This window comes from Rhinolophus hipposideros (assembly GCF_964194185.1).
Source record: "Rhinolophus hipposideros genome assembly, chromosome: 20".
Taxonomy (NCBI): Eukaryota; Metazoa; Chordata; class Mammalia; order Chiroptera; family Rhinolophidae; genus Rhinolophus; species Rhinolophus hipposideros.
In genome coordinates, this window is record NC_138066.1 from 9,495,868 (window position 1) to 9,511,628 (window position 15,761).

Sequence of the window (15,761 nt, forward strand, 5' to 3'; positions counted from 1 at the left end):
TCTAGCCATGTATAGACGTTGTAAACAATAATAATAATAAAAAAAATAAACAATACAGGACTATAAAGAGGAAAAAGTAAAAGAACCACCCTCCCCCAATGTCATTTCCTTCCCCAGAAGTATGGTAATATCCTTCTAAAGCTTTTTTTATACTTAATCATACACACATGCATGTATGCACACACACACACACACACACACACACACCTGACTAGGTCACACTAGACAGACTCCTTCTAAATCTTGCTTTTGTCACAAAGCAGTTTATCACAGATACCTCTCCATGTCTATGCATATAAACCAAACTCTCTCTTCTTGTAAATTATATACTATTACATTAAATTCTAAGTTTTTAATTAATTAACCATTCTCTTGGATTTTCACAGTACACGATCACAGCATCTGCCATTATGTAAAAAAAACAAAACAATTTTATCATCTTTTTGCAATAGCTAGAGTATCCAAAACAGTGTTAAATGATTCTAGTGACAGAAGAAAGCTTATGTCCCTAACTTTAACAAGAATATCTCTAATGCAAATTTTAATGTTATCTGGAGGGTTTAGATATATTTTACCACGTTAATTAAGTACCTTTGTATACTAATAGTTTGTTTTTTAATCAAGATAAATGTTGAATTTTTTTCAATGCCATGTTGCCATCTATCACAATGATAATAAGTCTTTTCTCTTGAGACATACTGATAGCATTAATTTTATTAATAGATCTCCCAATATTAAACCATTTTTGTATTCATGGGTCTGCTGAATTCTTCTTTTAATATTGTACTAAATTAAATTTGATAATGTTACCATTAAGATTTTCATACATAAGATTGTGATTGACCTATTTTTTCTTTCTTTGTCAATTAGTTTCTTTATGAAGCTCTGCTTTCAGCTTACTTCCAAACATTCTTTTAATTCTCAAAAGGAGCACAGTACAAACTGGTTTGATGCTTATCAAATCAGTTTCTGCTTTCTGGGAACACAGCTAAACCACATCACCAGCCCCTTGCAACGTAACTAGCTATGTGACTGGTTCCCACCAAAGGTCAGTGAATAAAAGTGATTATTAGTTTGGTCAGAGCAGAAGGGTCTTTTTTCTTTCTCTCCCGTTCCACAGAAACTATAGAGGTCACAAAGCTGCACGATGGAAGGGGCTTAAACCCTTCACTGCTTGGAAGAAAATCTCCCAGGAGAGCTACCCCACTAGGAAAATTCACATTGGACCTTGTTAAGCTATTGAGACTTGTTTGTTACAGCAACTATTAGGATACAATACAATACAATACAATACAATACAATACAATACAATACAATACAATACAATACAATATAATACAATACAATATAATTGGTCCCTTAAGATTATATAGTGAAGGGGTTAGCAGAAGCTTTTGCAGACTTCAACAAGCTCCCTAAAAAGTTTGAAAACATGGACCCCAATACTGAGAGGTTTTCGTTAATAGAAAGGAATGAATGTTCATTGTGCATTATCTGCTTATAAGCAAATCTATGATGGAAAAAAGAAACCAGTCAAGCAAACCACCATGGACATATTTCTGAAAAGAGTGACACCTCCTCAGGAAGAGCCTGAGACAGGTCCGTTGTTCCAGAAGAAAGCTTGGTTATCACCCGAGGTAACTACTCCATGTCAGTTTTTCACCTGAAGATTTTCCAATGGGACAAGTTGTGGAGATTCTGACCCTTTGTAGGCCTAAGCTAATGTGTGTGTTTATATCTTAATTTTTAACAAAAGCTTTTTTAAAAATTAAAAAAATTAAAGTGAAAAATAAGCTTATAGAATAAGCACATAAAAAAGGGGAATATTTTTGTACAGCTATACAATATGTGTTTCAAGCTAAGTGTTATTACAAAACAGTAGAAAAGTAAAAAAAGAGTTAAAAGTGAAAAAATATTAAAAATTTTATCAAGTAAAAAACTTACAATTAGCGAAAGGTAATTTATTATAAAAGAAAGAAAAATGTTTTTATAAATGTCGTAGCCTAAGTGTACAATGCTTATAAAGTCTGCAGTAATGGACAGTCACATATATCCTAGGCCTTCACATTCACTCTCCACTCACTCACTCACTCAGAGCAACATGCCTCCTGCAAGCTCCATGCGTGGTAAGTGCCCGATACAGGTGCATACTTTTTCATCTTTTATACTGAATTTTTACTGTACCTTTTCTATTTACATATGTTTAAATATGTAAAATACCACTGTAAAAAAATACAAATACCACTGTGTTCCAATTGCCTACAGTATTCAGTACAGCAGCAAGCTGTGCACCTTTGTAGCCCAGGAGCAATAGGCTATCCCATATAGCCCAGGTGGGTAGTGGGCTCTACCATCTAGGTTTGTGTAAGTGCACCCTATGATGTTCACACAACTACAGAATCACCTAACATTGCATTGCTCGGAACAAATCCCTGTCGTTAAGTGATACATGACTGTATTTAATATAATTTATCTTGCGTGACTCTACTTACATGAAATATAAGACACATATAGAGTGGAATATAACAGACAAAAGTGATTTCCTCACACCCAATACTCTGTTGTGTACCCAGCACTATACTAGTCTGTATGGTAGGAGAATAATTTTTTGAGATATTAACCTAGTTTTTTTTTTTTCCTGATGTTTTCCCCTCCCCTCTTTTAAGCAGATAATTGTCTCAGAGGGAGGGTGGGACAAGACAGAAAACAGAATATTATGGCTATTGGTTTCCAACAGCCTAAATTTATTAGGAGATTTTGCTAGATGCCTCAGAGGTAAATCTCAAGATAGAAAAGGAGGTGGGGAGAAAGCAGGGCTCACTTGGGGAGGGCAGAGGAGAAGACTTCTGTGAATTACAGCCAGTAGCCCCTGTGGAGACAGTGACACCCCAGAGAGGGATGGTGGTGGGTGATAGGGATGAAGATTCTCATGACTCTCATGCAAGGTACAGAGGAAGGAGCAGAAAACAAACAAAAACACAAAAAAACTCCCAGATGTGAGGGGTACACAGGCAGGAGAAGAGGATGTCTTAGCAGCTACCTGTATGCACCAACCTGGGCCTGGACCACCTAATTCCATAGATGCAACCAAGCATGTGTCTATATGCCAGGGCAAACAGGTGATTTGAGAAATAAAGAGCCTTCTTCTCAAAGGTTGGCATTTACACAGCCATATTGCCTATGCTAGGCTCTAAGGATAAACAAGAGAGAAACATACCCCTGGAGGAGCTCACCGTCAGGGGGGTCTTGTTATCACCTTGCTGGGTCTGTTTCTTCTGGGTGTTTCGGGTGGAGAACCATCTTTGGTTAAGGGGCTTAGGGTGGGCTGGGCATGGTGGGGGAGGGGGTGTGTTCTGGATAGGGTCAGGGGCAGTTGTGCGGCCTCTGCTGAGCCTGCGGGGCCGGGTAGAAGCGGTCGGCTCAGCGGGGGAGGCTGAGGGGTGAGAATGGAGGAGGGAGAGGGTGGACAGCTCCCCGCACCAGTCTCCTCCTCCTCCTCCGGGGCCAGGATTTAGGGGGATCTGGTAGACAGCAGGGGGCGCCAGAGGACCGACAATGTTGCGGGGTTGGGCTTGCTGAGCTCCGGACGCCATCCCAGCTCGAGACTCCTCCGCTCCACCCTGGGTCCCCCTACAAGACCCAGAGGGAAGCAAGTTAGCACGTGACGTGGGGAGGGGAGGCGGAGAATGCAGAGCGGAGCACGGGAGCCTGGGCAGGGCAGCAGCGCCCAAGGTCACGGAGGGCAGTTACCTCCAGGCCAGGACACCAAGGCGCCAGCTGGACACGCAGGGTCTCCAATTTAGACGCTAGACCTCAAGCCAAATGAGCTTATGTGTAATGCTCTGATGGAATCTAGGAAGGAAGCCATCATAAACATAAAATATATGACATTTATGTTACCATGGTTTGGCATTTCTTCAAATTTTAATATTCCGCCAACCGTAAAACATCTCACTGGCCCTGTGTCTGTTATCTTCCAAGGATCCTTGCCCTGGACCCTCCTTCATATTCCCAGGGATGGGGAGCAGCTTCTTTGGTCCCCAGGCTTGTTGCCTGTCCCCCACACATATCCCTACACATTCTTCACCCATAGCTGGGTTCTCAACTTCAGGCCTCCTTCCATCCTCCCACAGGCTACAGGCTTCTCTGTCCACCCCCACCCTGCCTCAGCTAAGCATATCTCTTCCTTATGTCTTTTTCTCCTTACCCATCTGTCCCAGGTCCAGTCTCCTCCCTCACCCTCACTCATCTGTGAATGAGGGAGGGAAGACCCAGGGTAGGGCTCCCTCACAAGGACACCCCTCTACCAAAACCCCATTTCTCAGCCATGACACCTAGACCCTGCCTCCCAGCCCTGGGTACCAGCATCTAATCAGTCCTACTTTCTTCCCAAAGTTCCTGAGGGGTAAATGCAGGAGCAGAGATTGGGACCCCAGCAAGAATGGGGTCAGTGGGGTCATTGGGGACAGGGATCAGAGGGCAAAGCCTGGGTTCCATGCATGGTCCACAGAACCAGGCGACCTGTTGCTAGGTAACCAACCCTTACCTCCCCAACACATCATCTTGAGGTGCTGATGGTTTGCCTCTAGCCATTTTCCCTTGAGTCTCTCAGACACACCCTTGGTGGACCCTGAAAAGCAAGAGGAAGTGATAAGGGAGAGCCCAACCACCACCCCTGAGCCACCTGCGGCTCTACCACCCACTGTTTCACTGTGAAGATTCAGCTGCCTGAGCCTTTAGGTCACCGCCACCATGAGCCTGGGCATAATGGAAGAGGAAGATCTGGCTGAGTACTTCCGGATGCAGTATGGGGAGCGGCTGCTACAACTGCTGCAGTGGGTGTCTGAGGGTCTGGGCCACCCTCTCTGTGCTTGGGATCTCCAACACCCACCCTTGCCCCACCTTCCAACCTGTCCCCTCCGATTCCTATAGCCTAGTGCCCCAAATCATCCTGGCACCAAACCCACCCCCATCACCCAGATCCCCACCCCTTTTCACCCTGCTTCAGCTTGCTTCCCAGTCACCAATACAGCCCTCTCTCCCTCTCAACACACCATTCCTTTCACTCAGATTGGAGACAGGATCCTCGTGCCCCCCATGGGTATCTCCATGGGTTACTCCCAGTCCCAGCCTATCCCAGGTGTCCACAGGCCCCTCTTGCCCATGTCTCGAGCAGGAAGTTCCCCAACATTGAGGAGCAGTCAGAGTCCTCATCCATCCGGCTACTAGAGAAGAAAAAGGAGGCCAAGGTCATGCACCATGCTATGTTGCAGAAGAAAGAGGTAGGGGATTAGGGCGTGGAGTGCAGGAAGGGCCACAGGGCTCAGGGAGAGTCTGAGGACAGCCCTTCATTTTGTGGGTGGCGGTGGCTAGAGCCAGGAGTCCTGGGTGGTGGTTCTGTGTTCCCTCTGCAGAGACAGAAACGATCCAAGCTTGGGGGTACCAGTGTCTTGGGATGCTCTTCTCTGAACCAGGCATGGGCTGGAAAGTGGGAGGCCTGGTGACAGAGGCAGTGGAGCAGGGGATGCTAGGGCCTTCCTCGGTCCCCATGTCAGGGGCTCTCCTGACCTCTGCTCCCCCCACCCCAAGACATTTCAGCGCAGAATGGAAACCCTGAACCTACGCTGGGAGGAACTGGGCATCAAGGAGACCCAGCTGAAGGCTCACATTCAGAAGTTTGAGCAATTCATCCAGGTATGAAGGGGTGTGGCCTGCTGCAGCAGGCCAGGGGCACCCGCACTGGTCCCTGCTCTCCCCTCCTCCCCCTTCTTGCTTTTGCTGACTCTTCACCCTGGGTTAGATGTCTCTTCTGTGCTCAGTAATGCCTGGGCTTCTCCCTTTATGTCCCCACTTATTGCTGTTGGTAATTTCTTGTTCACCTGTCAGTCTCTGCCCCTTCCAGATTGCTGTGATTGCTTTTGACCATGTCCTTGCCCATACCCAGTATATGTAATTTATCTAATGAATGAATTAATGGATGGATGATGATGAAGGAATGAATATGCTGCAGTCAGGGCTAGGCATTTGGATATACAAAGATGAATCAGACAGGATTTTAGTCCCCCCAACTCACGCCACCTCTCCCTCCTGGCACTGAGGGTCCAAGGAGGGGATGGTTGAAGAACCAAGCACCGGAGTCCATTCTGAGATAACTCCTCTCAATTGGTCCTTTGAAGAGTGAGTTAACCATTTTAAAATGCAGATTTCTCCAGGGAGGAAAGGCCTGGCCCAGCTCCAGGGAGTAATTGCTGGCCTCTGCTATAGGAGACTCCTGCTCTTGCTCTGTGCCTAAACTACTAGGTGGGAAAAGAAGCTGATGGACCAGGCATATTCTTCAGAGGGCCAGTCCTTCTTTACTGGCCAGAGAAACGCCAGTGGAGTGGTTGGGGCAGCAGGAGATTTGGGGGTGAAGCGTTCTCCAAATGGCTACCAGAGGACCAGCAGCGTCAGAATTTTGAAAGCTTGTTACAGAGTCCCCCGGGACTCTCCTCTCTTGTTGCTTTCAGCAGGCTCAAGCAACTGTATTTTTTAAAAGCTCCCCAGAGGATTGTGGTGCACAGCTGAAATTGAAAACCACTGGTTTAGGGTCCCGTACTCTTCCTGGGCTTACAGGCACAGTGCAAATCCTTCCTGCGCCTTCTCCATGTGCTTGCAAGTATACTCCAAATGCTGCCACCATACATGCCCATCCAGTGGCATCACAGGAGTCCCTGAATAGGTAAAGAAGCCACACAAGTTCATTGTGAGGGTTGGGTTTTTCCCCTAATCTTGAGGAGAGGGATTTGCAGAAGAAAGGAGAAGGGGGGTCGGCCAGACTGCAGTTGTTGAGCCTCATGTCTTTTTCTGGACATCAAATTGCCTGCACCTTCTCCGCCTGCCTGAGCCTGAGGCCAGTCTGAGCTACTAGCTACATGCTCTATGAAAGGCCTTGCCCCGCCAGGCCTCGGGATCAGGCCCATCTCCTATCTCACCTCCCTATAGCTCGAACGCCATTGCTCCAGCTTTTGGAAGGAAGAGGGGGGCTACTGCCTCTCATTTCTATATTTGGAGAAATTGAGGCACTGAGTACCAAATTGGGAGAAAATTTGGGCCTCCTTGCCCACATGGGTGGCCCAGTGATCCCTGCCCATCCACAGGGTGGCCCGAGCTCAGGAAACAAATAGCCAGGGCCCAGGGAGGGCAGGGCAAGTGCTTGAGAGGCACCCCCTTCCCTGGCTCCAGGAGAATGACCAGAAACGAATCCGAGCCCTGAAGAAAGCCACCAAGGAGCGAGAACTCAAGAGGCAGCGCATGCATGAGCTGGCCAAGGCCAAGCACGAGATGGCGGTTCTGAGGCTGGAGCACCAGCGGTTGAGCAGCAAGCTGCAGGACTACTCCATCTTCAACAAGTACCTGGAGAAGGTGGTGGAGAACTCCGAGGTGAGTGGGGGCGGGAGTGCCTTCCTCAACCCCATCTCCCCTTCCCCAGGTCCTGGCGTTATGAGGGGCTTGGGGACACTCTGCAGGGATGGTCACTACGTTGAGGATGTGCCTCCAGCCCTGGAGGGCAGCTAGAAGGGGCCCCTGGTAGGGGTTGGGGACCAGGTGGTGTATTTTGGTGTCTGTGAGTGAGCTGTATAAAATCTCTGTATGATGGTGTGTTGTGTCTGTTGGGGGAATGAGGTTTCTTTTCGCAGCACCAACGATAAGCTTTGTCTGTGTCAGGATGTGCCCTACTTAGATCCCCGCTTCCCCTCCTCCCTGGTGTTTTTGTTTACTTGAGAGTAAATGAGGAGAGGAAGGGAGAGAAATTGAAAAACACTCAACCTAATGCAGAGCTTGAGAGCTTAGCATGTGCTGGGCCTTGGGCTAGATATGTAACTTCGCTCAGTCTGCTCACGAGCACCCAGAGGAAAGCCATCCATCGTATCTGCCTGTTACAGAGGAGGGAGTGGAGGCTCAGAGAGGTTAGGTAACCTGCTCAGGGTCTCACAGCCTGTAAATGGCAGAGCCTTTGCTTCAGACCACTCTTCTGTGGGCCTCACAATGCCACTGACAACTGCTCTTCCTAAAGTCCCCTAGTTGCCAGAGCTAAAAGAACTTCTCCACCCTCTTCCTACCCTGCATCCGTCAGTACAGTTGACCCTTGAACAACGTAGGTTTGAACTGTGCAGGTCCTCTTATACATAGATTATTTTTCAATAGACAATTTGAGAAAACTCACAGATGAATCATGTGGTCTAAAACAGACAAAAACTTACAGGATTGATAACTACAGTATAGTACTGTAAATGCATTTTCCTTAGGATTTTCTTAATAGCATTTTCTTTTCTCTGGCTTATTTTATTGTAAGAACACAGTATATAACATACAAAGTATGCGTTAATTGACTTTATGTTAATCAGTAAGGCTTCCAGTCAGCAGTAGGCTATTAGTAGTTAAGTTTTGGGGGAGTCAAAAGTTATATGTAGACTTTAGCCAGTAATAAATTATTGTGACCCTGGAAAGTTCCCATGGGCTTTGTGGCTTAGTAAAACTTAAAGGCTCTGGATTCACTGACTAATAAAACAAAACAAAAAAGTTATACGTGGATTTTCCACTGCATGGGGGATCAATGCTCCTAACCCCCAAGTTGTACAAAGGTCAACTGTATTTGACACTGTTGATGCTCCTCCTTTAAACATACCTTTGTCCTTTCCTCTGGGACTCCTCCCCCCACCCCTCTTACTTTCTTCCTACCTCTGGCCCTTCCTCCTTAGACTCTTCTGGGGCCTCCTCTTCCTAGCTCATTCCTTAAACGTTCCTCAGGTCTTTGTCCTAGACCCTCCACTTTTCTCTCTGGTCGATTCCCTGGGCCTTCTATGGATACCACCTGTATCAGAGGCTCTCCACCCTGTTTTCCCCATGCCCTCAGATGACAGCAGCAGGTAAGGCTCCTCACCAGGGCAGAGTGAGGTACGCTGTCTTGGATGTGGATCAATGTCCTGTGGGGGGCCCGGAGAGACAAAGGATGCAGAGCTTTTTAAAGTCCCAGCAATTTCCACATAGAACTACTAACCTAATTTATGGATGCCTGAGTCCCAAATCTGTGTTATTTCCTCCCAATCTAAGGTACTACTTACTGTATGATAAATTGTGTACAATTAATAATTGGGTTGTGTTTTTTTTGGTGGGGGAGTGAGGGAAGACTGCTATATTAAAGCAGCCATTAAATTATAAGATATGAGTCAAATTCAGAGCTGGTAAAATGTATGTCTTAGAGTTGAGGAGATGGGCCTGTATCTCGCTGGTGCATATCTCTCTCCTGAGCTTCAGGCCCCTGCGTCTAATTTATTGAGTCTACAACTCATCTCATACCAGCCTGCTGCTGGTGTGTCTGGTGCTGGTGAATGGAACACCCACCCACCCACAGCCTCACCAGAACAGCCTCATCCTTGACCCGTCCTCCTCCCTCATTCCCCACAGCCATCAATCAGCAGCTCTGGTCTATTCTGACTCCTAAGTATTTCTGGAATCCGTCCCCTGCCCCTTCCTCATCCAGACCACCAACGCACCTCATCTGGAATTGGGCTTTGCACTATTCCTGGCCACCAGCCTGTCCAGCATTTGATGTCCAGCGTGATCCCCCTCTCTTTCTTTCTTTCTCTCTCTCTTTCCTTCTCTATTTCTTTCAAAATATTTTAAACATACTGAAAAGTATAAAGAAATATATAACAGCACACAATCACTCACCATGGCTTTGTCAGGTCTTAGTCTTTCCCCCTATGGGCCCTCAACTTTTTTTTCTTTAATGAAACACTACAGGTCATTGAAACCCCTTCTGGGACCCCCTTCCAGACCTCATTCTTCTCCTGCTCTCCTCAGAGGTAACCAGATCTCTAATAATTCTAATTTCTAATTTCTAAATTCTAATTTCTTATTCACATGCTTGTTTTTATTGCTTTGGTAATATAGTTAATATCCATAAGCTATGAATAGTATTGTACATGTCCTGTTGTGACTTGCTTTTTCTGATCAATATCTTTTAAAACCTTTTTATTATGGAAAATTTCAAACATACACAAAAGTAGAGCAAATAGTCTATTGAATGCCCATTACTCATCACCTAATTCCAATAATTATCAACTCATGGTCATATCCCCCATATCTCCTCTGCCATTTTGAAGCAAATAATATTTTTTTATCCATAAGTATTACAGTATGTAACTCGAAAAGGGAAGAGCTCTTTTTTTAACATAGTCACAATACCATTATCACACCCGTATCATATTTTTGGAGAAAGGCCAGCAGGGCAGTTCCCAGAACACCAATCTATCACTGGAAATGTCATGAGATGAACAAAGTTCTCAGGGAGTATCCCCTGGGTGAGTGGAAGGCACACTTTGATAAACCCCTGGGGAGGTAGTTGGCATCGTGGAACTGGTGCTCACACCGCCTTTTAAAGAGGGAGGGTTTCAGGGCTTCTCTTCTGCATGTTAGGGTCAGTGCTGCATGGCGCTGGACCATGTTGGAGGAGGCAGCTGAGCCTGGCAGGCCTCCGGCCCCACTGGTACCCTCTCCAGCCCCTGCTGGAGAGAGATCTCAACAAATGTTGAACAAATACCAGACAGCACCATGTTAAAGATATTACCCCTGCAGTCTCCATCCAGACCCATGCCCCAGTCATAGATAGGGCTTATCACTCTGTGCTGTAACGGACTATTTACTTGTCTGTTTTCCCTCCACCCCACCCCAAGCCATAGGCTTCACAGGAGCAGAGTCTGGCTTTCCTATCTCCTGCTCTGTCCCTAGCATTTAGCATAGTTCCTGACTTCCACGTGGTTCTTGATATATTCTTGTTGACTAGGATCATTATTGCCTCGGGAGACATCTCAAAATGCACCCTCCCCATATGCCTTTCCCACCCCCACCAGCAATTCTCAACCTAGAATCAGCTGAGTGGCCTTTTGCAAAATTCAGATGCCAGGGACCACCTCAGACCTGTTTATTAATCCAAATCTCTGGGGATGGAGCCTGCCAGGTGTCCTTTCTAAAGCTCCCCGGGTGATTCCAACATGCAGCCAAGATTGAGAACCCCAGGTCCAGTGGCACGTGCCCCCAACACATGGCCCATGGCCCATACCAACCTAGAAGGAGCGAGCCGCCGAGCTGCAACATCCTCACGGCCTCTTGCCCCTTAACCTTGGCCCAGGGCCTCTGTGTTAGGCCAAGGCATCGAAGCCAGGAGTTGGTGGGCGGCAGGGGCAGCTGCTCTGGTCCGCCAGGGCGGCAGTGCAGTGACCCGAACCCGCCCCCCCCCATGCAGTTCGAAGAGATCCACGAGGTGATGGCGCGCTACCGGACCCTGGTAAGCATGCACCACGACCTCATGCAGTCCGCACAGGAGGGCCAGGAGAAGATCGAGCGTGCCAAGGCGCGGCTGGCACACTACATGGAGGAGAAGGACGATGAGATCCTGCAGCACAACAACGAGCTGGCGCGCCTGCAGATGCGCTTCGACCGCGCCCGCAGTGATGTCATCATCTGGGTGAGGGGCCCGGGGCAGGCAGGGCGCTTCTGGGGGGGTGACGGAAGGCCTCGGTCTCTCTCTCTCTCTCTCTCTCTCTCTCTCTCTCTCTCTCTCTCTCTCTCTCTCTCTCTCTCTCACACACACACACACACACACACACACTCACTCATTCTATGTGTGCTCAAGCCCGACCCTCATCCCCTCCCTAGGAATCTCGCTGGGCACACATCCAGAACACCGCCGCCAAGAAGACCCTCTTGCTGGGCACAATTAAGATGGCAACACTGAATCTCTTCCAGATAGTGAGCAAGCAGCTGAAGGAAATGACCTATGTGTCCCTGGAGGACACGCACAAACAGCTGGACATGGTAAGAAGAGCCCCAGGTGCCCGGCAGGCTGCGTCTACGGAGCCAAGATGGTTCTCTATTGGTCGAGTCAAGCAATGAACTGGATAGAGCCATGGTTCTCAAATGTTAACAAGATCAGAATCACCTGGGGGCTGGGGAGGGTTCTGGGGAGGGTTCTGTGGGCTCATGGTACCACACACAGTACAACTTAGGAAAAGTGGTTTTGCAAAAGGCTAAGACAATTTGAATTCAATATACTGTGCCATGGAAAGCCCCGAATTATCCCTGAATAAAGCCCAAACTGTCTGGAGCAGCACTTTCCAAACTGTGCTTGGAAAATCCTAGAATCCCAAGCTATGGGGGAATCAAAGGACTCCATGGACTAATAAATTCAGAAAACTCTAAAGTTAAACAAATTTAGATGGTTTTCAAATACTTTGCAGAGTCTTTGCTATGATTCTGCTCTGAGACTCTGGAAGCAGATAACGTTTCCAAAACTTATTTGACCACAGAACCCTTTGGGGAGGTATGCGATTACTTATTATAAGAACATAGTTTGGAAAATGTTGGACTTGTCTTCTCTGTAATCTTGGGAAAGTTACTTTAAGATATTGACTCTTTGTTTCCTTTTCTGCAAAATAGGAATTATATCAGTAAAAATAACAGTATTAGTGATTGACAGAGTTGCTGAGAGTTTTGGACAAGCTATGTAGTCCCATCTCCAGGAACCCTCTTAAAAAGGAGAAATTTTAGAACTGAGATGTTAGAGGCCATCTAGGCCAACCTTTTCTCCCTCTTCCATTTTTAAAGATGAAGAAACTGAGTGCCGGAAAGATGAAGGGATTTCCCCAGAGCTGCATCGGGAGCCCAGGTCTTCGGACTTGTGAGGCAGCGTTCTTTCCACTGTCATACTGATTGCATGTTCTTTAAAACAGAAGCTAGTGAATAGAATTTAAACTTCCCTAGATGAATCAAGATTATCATAAGGAGCATCAGTTCTGGGTTTCAGGTGAAGGTTATTGAATTGTGGCGAGCTGTCTGCCCCAATGCTGGCTGGACCCTGCCTGCTAAATGTTTCCCGTCCCCAGTCTGCTCAGGGTCCTCTCTCTCTTCTCCCTTTAGTTAGACGGTCAGCCTGTACTTCTTCCTACTGTCCCTGTATCTGCCTCTAAGTTCCCAACTCCATTCCTACTTATTGCTTTTAGTCTACTAAGTCTGATCCTCCATCTCAACTAGAATAGTTGTCCAATGAGGGAAAGTGGCCTTAAGAAGTCAGTCACAGGAAAACGGTGACTCCTTGCAGCTTATGCCTGGACATGCTCCATTTTGGGATGCGGTGGTCTGTCGCTGGGTGGGGTTAACTCTGGTCCCCTTGCCTTGTTAGATCCAGCAGTTTATCCAGGACCTGTCGGACCTCTGGGCAGAGGTGAAGAAAAAAGACCAACAGCAGATCCGGTTTTAAGGAGCAGCTATGGTTCCACAGTGTTCTGAGACAGAGACAGAGAGAATAAGTTCCCGGTGAGCTTGCAGTCTGGTGAGCCAAGTCCAGCCCCCTGGGACCCCTGCGCCTTTCTACCGCCAGACAGCCTGCTGTTTTTCCCCTCGACATTGAGTCTGCCCCATTCCTGAAAACATTAAATTCTGTAAGAAGTTTGTTCCTACATTCTCTCTCTTTTTGGTTGTTTATTCACGGAGAAGAGGGTTCACTGAGGGGAGAACCCCCAAAACCACCCCCTCTTGAGGCTGGTCACTTAGGCTGCATGGGGTATAAAAACCAAATCTCAGGTCTGGTGTCTCCCAGGCTTTGGATTTGCACACATTATTCACATGGGCAGCAGACGAGCAGGGTGAGTACATGGGACCCTTTTTCCCTCTACCATTAAAAAAAAAAATTAAGTTGGTGTTTCTAATTGGGGTGCAGAGGGTCACTAGAAACTATGAAGGCAGCTTCCCAAGTCAGAATTCCAACTCTTCCCTGACCGGAGCAAGCCCTGCTCTCCCACCCTCTGTGAACCCTACAACTATAATATGGTGTCAGCAACGCTAACATTGGAATAATAGGCAGGCAGTCAAATAACAGCATCTGAGCAGGCTGGGATGATAGTTTAAAACCAGCAAAACTAAATGGAGACGAGGTAAATGTAAAGTCTTACACTTACAGGGTCAGAAAGGCAATTGTACGTTTTTAAATCACCAGTGGCAAAAGTCAGGTCGGAGGCTGGACCAAGGAAGCAGCATTCATTGAGCAAACACTTCACATTCAACATCCCAGTGAAAACTCTGTGTGGCACCACTGTCCCTGCATGACCAACAGGCCACTTACCCAAGGACACTGGCTACAGATGACAGGGTCAGGATTCCCCCTGGATCTGCCTGACCTGAGCCGGGGCTCCCTCTCCGAAGGCACAGGCACTGCTGCTTTCCCCTCCAAAGCAGGCTGAGGAGCAGGCCCGAACAAGGCTCTTTGTTTCCTCGCTGGCCCCATGATCTCAGAGGGCCTGCCGGGATCCCCATTACCTCAGGGGACAGCGCTGCTGCACCCTCCACTGCTGGGATCCTGCTGTGGGCAGCAGTACCCCCACCTGTCTGGTTCTCAGCATGCCCCCTGGACAAGCAGCAGTACCAGGACCTGGGAACTTATTAGAAATGCAAATTCTCAGGCCCCACCCCAGACCTGAGAATTAGACACTCTGGGTGGGGCCCAGCCATCTAGAGTTTAACAAGCCCTCCAGGTGTTTCTGATGCTTGCTCACGTTTGAGAACCACTGCTTCATAGTGAACTAAGCACTTTCAAGGACCTGAACGCCTTTCATCTCCTACCGTGTGAGGTAGGTAATATGTGTCAGTCATAACCTGTATCAGTCGGAGAAGTAGAACCTCAGACGATAGATAGAGATGTACGAGCATATAAAGGGCTTCGTTACAGGGATTTGACCTTAGGCAGCCGTGGGGCACTGTTGTTAAGCAGTTTCTACAAAGCTGTTGTCTTCACCTCTGATGCTTGACCTTAACGCTCACAGGGGAAGGTGGTTGGGAAAGAACTATGGATGTAAAGTGGGCGAGATCAAGAGTGAGTCCGAATCCACATGCACAAGCTGGGCCCACGGAGAGGACAGAAACCTAAGTCAGTTCTTCTCGCTTCCTAGCTGGATGGTATGTCTGTCCTACAGGACCCTTCATCTTGGAGCTGAGCACACACACCAGGCCATGTGTGCAGCTAAAGAAGGATGGGGGAGGGTGGAGTAGCACCGCCAGGCTGCTGCCTCACAGAGATGAGGTGATGAGGTGAGCGGGCTGAGCCGCACACCGTGTGTGAGCTACCAAGTGGCTGCGGCTTCACTGCCACCTCCAAACCTCCCACAGGAGTCTCTGTGACATCTCCCCCACACCACCACCACCACCTTGGAAACACCTAGGAAAACAAGTTCTGGGAAATATAGTTCAGCTTAGCCAATGTGCCATGTCCCCAAGCCTCCACAGTGTCATTATCTACAGCGTCATTATCTCTGTTTCACAGGTGAGGAAAAGAATAGGGGTTTGGAGCTGGCCATGGCCAAAGGGACTTCTCTCTGGAAGGGGTTGGAGGGCAGAGAGCATTTCACAAACCCAGGAGGGATAAGTTCTGCGAGTGGTGCTCAGAGAGGAATGGGTACAGTCTCTCACTGGAAGGAGATGTCAGGGCCTTGCAGAAATAGGTTTGTGGGTGAAGGATGTTTCTCTAAAATAGCTTCCCCTCACCTTTGAGCCTCCTGGACTGTGTTCTGGGAGGCAGGAGAGGGTGTAGGACAGACAGTTCCCCCAAACCCCTAAACATACAACCCCCCCCCCCACCATTTTCTGCTGTATCTGTAAGGTGATGTTTGAGAAGTCCAACCTGTAAGGACTGAACACACTTTCTTGGAGGACCAGGCCCCCCTCAGCCGACC

General features: G+C 47.7%; 1 protein-coding gene across 1 annotated transcript; it reads left to right on the plus strand.

Annotated features, from left to right (window-relative positions):
* The first annotated feature begins 5,069 nt into the window (after positions 1–5,069).
* On the plus strand, positions 5,070–13,495 carry CCDC42 (coiled-coil domain containing 42). The gene is made up of 5 exons (XM_081028493.1): positions 5,070–5,694; positions 7,222–7,419; positions 11,285–11,506; positions 11,698–11,856; positions 13,220–13,495. Exons 1-5 carry the CDS (start codon positions 5,605–5,607, stop codon positions 13,295–13,297), a joined length of 747 nt encoding a protein of 248 aa, XP_080884619.1. The 5' UTR covers positions 5,070–5,604; the 3' UTR covers positions 13,298–13,495.
* The last annotated feature ends 2,266 nt before the right edge of the window (positions 13,496–15,761 follow it).